Source organism: Ruditapes philippinarum, unplaced genomic scaffold (genome assembly GCF_026571515.1).
Source record: "Ruditapes philippinarum isolate M1 unplaced genomic scaffold, ASM2657151v2 ctg19125_1_1_1_1, whole genome shotgun sequence".
In the NCBI taxonomy this organism is placed as follows: Eukaryota; Metazoa; Mollusca; class Bivalvia; order Venerida; family Veneridae; genus Ruditapes; species Ruditapes philippinarum.
Genome location: NW_026853101.1, coordinates 4,469 through 8,698, shown reverse-complemented (window position 1 = coordinate 8,698; position 4,230 = coordinate 4,469). Strand labels below are relative to the sequence as shown.

At 33.0% G+C, this 4,230-nt stretch overlaps 1 protein-coding gene across 1 annotated transcript; it reads left to right on the top strand.

Moving 5' to 3' along the window:
• Positions 1-586: 586 nt before the first annotated feature.
• LOC132734048 (uncharacterized) lies at positions 587-2,325 on the top strand (the record flags this gene model as incomplete). The annotated part of the gene is given in 2 exon segments (XM_060720747.1): positions 587-908; positions 1,770-2,325. Coding segments are annotated over 2 exon segments (744 nt in total). The 3' UTR covers positions 2,228-2,325.
• Between the last annotated feature and the right edge of the window lie 1,905 nt (positions 2,326-4,230).

Below are 4,230 nucleotides of genomic sequence, written 5' to 3'. Positions count from 1 at the left end.
TTCGTCTGCTGTAAGATTATTTTGCACAACAGTACTTAAATGTGTCCTTTTGACGAAACCACAAAATTTCATGCCTATATAAATAATTTAAATCACTGTACATATAACTTTTCCACATTTTGGCGTCCGCCGAAGCGCGACGCCCTTATGGAATTAAATCAGATTTTATGAAAGGGCGACAGCAACTTCTCGGGCCTTTTCGTCGGTGATAATAGCCGATCATTCCGATTGTTATTCTTTTGTATAAACTTAACTTTGTTTTCTGAATAGCGTTTCTATAATTAAGTCCGCTTACGAACAAGTGATTTCGTATGCTTTAAATAACCATATCGATGTGATTTTATCTAACGTGTACGAACTATACATTACGAACCTGTATTGGAAAAACTAAAGATTAACGCGTCAAAAATGTAAATAATATATACTTTATAGCTGATCCGTGGTGTATTGATAGCTTTATAAATGTATTTTGCTGGGATTGATTTTTATATCAAGTCAGTTTAAACATGTTGTATTCGTTAAATGGCTGATTGAAAAAAAGTGTATTCATTCAAGAATTAAAATAAAACTATATATATATTACTTTATTCATTCAAGGATTTAATAATAAGACACTTTGGAAATGAGTACACACACAGAAGAGAAGAAGGAAGAATGTCCGAAGTGTCCGGAGCCGTTTACCGCACCAGGAAAGTGTTTGGATGAAGTACGTTTAGTTTTCGATGATCAACAAGAACTGTATGTGTCACAAAACCTACTTATACTGTCTTCACCAGTTTTTGAGGCCATGTTTAAGAATGATTTCAAAGAAAAGCAGCAATCAGCAGTCTTCTTGAAAGGAAAGAACTATTCAGAATTTCATGCATTTTTACTGTGTATTAATCCAGGGACATTTAAGCCAGTTACAGGTAAATAATGATATTTTGTAAATGACACAAATAAGTGCATGGTACATGAAATCTTTAATTTCATGCACATATTATCGTTGTTTAAATCTATCTTTGTTTTTATCAGCTTAATAAAGTCATTTCGTTTAACAGAAAAGAGTAGATTCTAGTAGATGAAATAATACCTAAGTAGCAAACAATGAAGTACAACTGAGAAATGATATGCTTGCTATGTGCTTTGCTTTGTGTATTGAACGTTACTGGTTTTTTATAATTACATGGTAAAAGAAAATCGGTTTGTCTAAAGATTGTTTTGATCTTTAACAAACGGTATTGCAGAATTAATATAAAGACCGGTGGGGACATTTCAACTTCATGATTCCCCGATTTCATCTCAGTGAATTCACAATTTTAACATCATGAAATCATCAATGCACGATTTCAATTTAACGAATACACAATTTCATCTCCACGAGTCCACGATTTCACAAATAAGCGATTTCAACTTCGTGTTGAATTCACGATTTTAACTTCATGAATTCACGGTTTCAACTTTTAGAATTTAACTTCGATGTGATATATGATTTAAACTTCATAAATTGACGGTTTCAACTTTAAAAATTCAATTTCGTAGTGAATTCACGATTTTAAACTTCATACATTCACGATTTCAACTTAATTAATTCACTGTTCCAACTTAAAAAATTTACTTACTATTTCAGCTTCACGAGTTCCACTTAAGGAATTGAAATCGTAAATTCGTGAAGTTGAAATCGTAAATTCCCGAAGATTGCGAATTCAAATCGGGAATACACAAGTGTCCCCAGCGATCTTTCGTACTTTCCTGTCTTATTGCATTTCTTTCTTATTTTATTTTTACAGAAGCCAATGTTCTGTGTATTGTACATATAGCGGAGGAATATCAAGTTGACACTATCATCCAAAGATGCAAACTGATTATGAAAAACTGGCTCGAGAAAGAATATGTATCTGCTAAAAGAAACAATTCTTTGCCAGAGGATTATTTTTATAGCGTAGAGCCAACAAGACAATGTTTGAGTATTCTTACGACGACTTTGGCACTGAATTACAAATCACTTGTAGACAACGCTGTGGACATTCTCTCCAAAATGCCACATAGAATATACTATGGTTCGTATAAACCTGACACTCTCAGGACCAATCAGCATTCAAGTAAACTAGCAATAAACGGGAAAAAAATCACTGTTCGTGAAATAATTGATGAATGTAAAACAGTATTCGAGACCCTTCCTGCAGAGCTTAGATGTACAATATTAAGCAAAAAACTAGCATTGTATGAAGACAATACCACATTGTAGCTGTTCGTGCAATATCTATATGACACGATGCTTTTTAAAGGTGTTATTTTGCTTTACAGAAGACAGCGTTCATTAAAAATTATTTATCAATACGATACCGGTATGATTAGGTTTACAAAATGTTTAATAAAGTCGTTATTTTTGAAAATATCTATATATACATGATTTTTTTCTCTTTCATACTGATTGCTGTGTTCAATGGTATGGTATCAATGCTTTAATAAAAGTATATTTTTGTACATTGGAAAATAAATGAATAAACTGTGTTTACAGCCACACTTACACCTGTAATATTAATACGACTATACCCCAAGCAGAGCTTAGTTACGTCTTCTAAATAACTGTTATCTTCCGCTTGGGTAGGTGCAGCTGAAATATACGATGTCCTGCTTGGATCAGTTAAAGGACACCTAATGGAATGCAAGTTTTTTTTGTTTTGTTTTTTCTAAAAACTCTTGTGCCGCCCTATTGTATTTTTTAGAGGAAGTAGCAAGACTTAGCATTCTCTAAATAAACTTGAATTTGTCGCATGCTTAACTTTAATCCTTGTGTAAATCACTACAATCTTCGTGATGATTTTTATCGCATGTTTCTTTGGAAATTGTAGTTTATTTACAGTTCCGGTGACTAATGTGAAAGTTCTACGAAAGAGAATGTTAAATATCGCGACTTCTATATTAAGAACAGACTACGCTCAGTGTCAGAATAATCATACAGTTTCACTGTAGATAGTTTTTTTTTTACAACGAGTCAGCGATACACTGAAGTGTATCAGATTTCAATGTACAGTTTCATTTATAAACCTGTTGCTGGGAGTATAAAATATGTATACATGTTTAAAGGTCAAATCGTTTAAGCTAGCAAATATGCGCGTTTTGAGAGAGATTTTACATCAGTTAGGAGAGACACGCTGATAGTGTGTAGCGGTTATTTTTTTTATTTCGAAGATAATTTTGTTGTTTTGTAGGGAGTTTTGTTGGTTTGTTGAAGTTGGTTGAATATAATTGTGATTGATCAGGGTTTATTGGTTGTAATTAGTTGTTTTGGTTGTTGAGTTATATCTGTTTGTGAAGATATAATTGGTTGATATTGGTTGAATGTTTGTGTGGTCAAGATTATATTAGTTGATGCTTTGTTTTGAGGATATATGTAAATATTGGGTGCTTTAGTTTGCTTTTCTGATGCTGATTAGATTGTGTGAAGTTAATATTGTTGGATGAATGTTTGTGGTTTATATTGTATCTTAGAGTTGTAAAAATATTCATTTTTGTGTTCTTCATTGTGTGGTGATTTTATTGTTTTGTTTGATCATAAGTTGTTTAGAGCTTGGGCTCGCCAGGTGTTTTGTTTCGTATAAAAGACGTATACGTGGAAGCTAATTCGTATAAGTGGCTGATAAGTGATGGTGTAAATAATGATCAGAGTTCAGTGTTTTGGGTGTAAATAATAGTCAGAGGTTGTTGTGTAAATGTATATATTGATTTGAGATAGAAAAAGATAAAAATACCTAAAAAAATAAGTGTTAACTAAACAATTACATGCTAGTTTTCCAACTGAGAATATTTCACTTTTATGTCAGGCGGTGCTGCCCAGCCTCCATATCTTGGAAATTGGTTCCAGTATTTATTACTGAATCTTTCCTTAGATTAAATAACATCAAGGCAGTCATTTCTCCTGAAACTAGGTGTGTGATACAAGAGGCTAGATAATGTAGAATTTTCTAAGTTAAAAAGGCCATAATTCTGTCAAAATCCAAACAAGTGTTATGGGATTTGGATAGTGACCTCCAATAGTGTGTCAAGCTTCAACCCATTCCCTTTAGTAATTTTGGATATACCAACCTGCATGCAAATACTTAATCAAAGTGTGACGCCGACGGCGATACTGACGTCTGGGTGATTACAATAGCTGTCCCGATTTTTCGAAAAGTCGGGCGAAAACAAAATTCTTGTGAGAATGTAGTATTCAATATTTGTTTCTGAGCGAAAAACATGTAGGTTAGA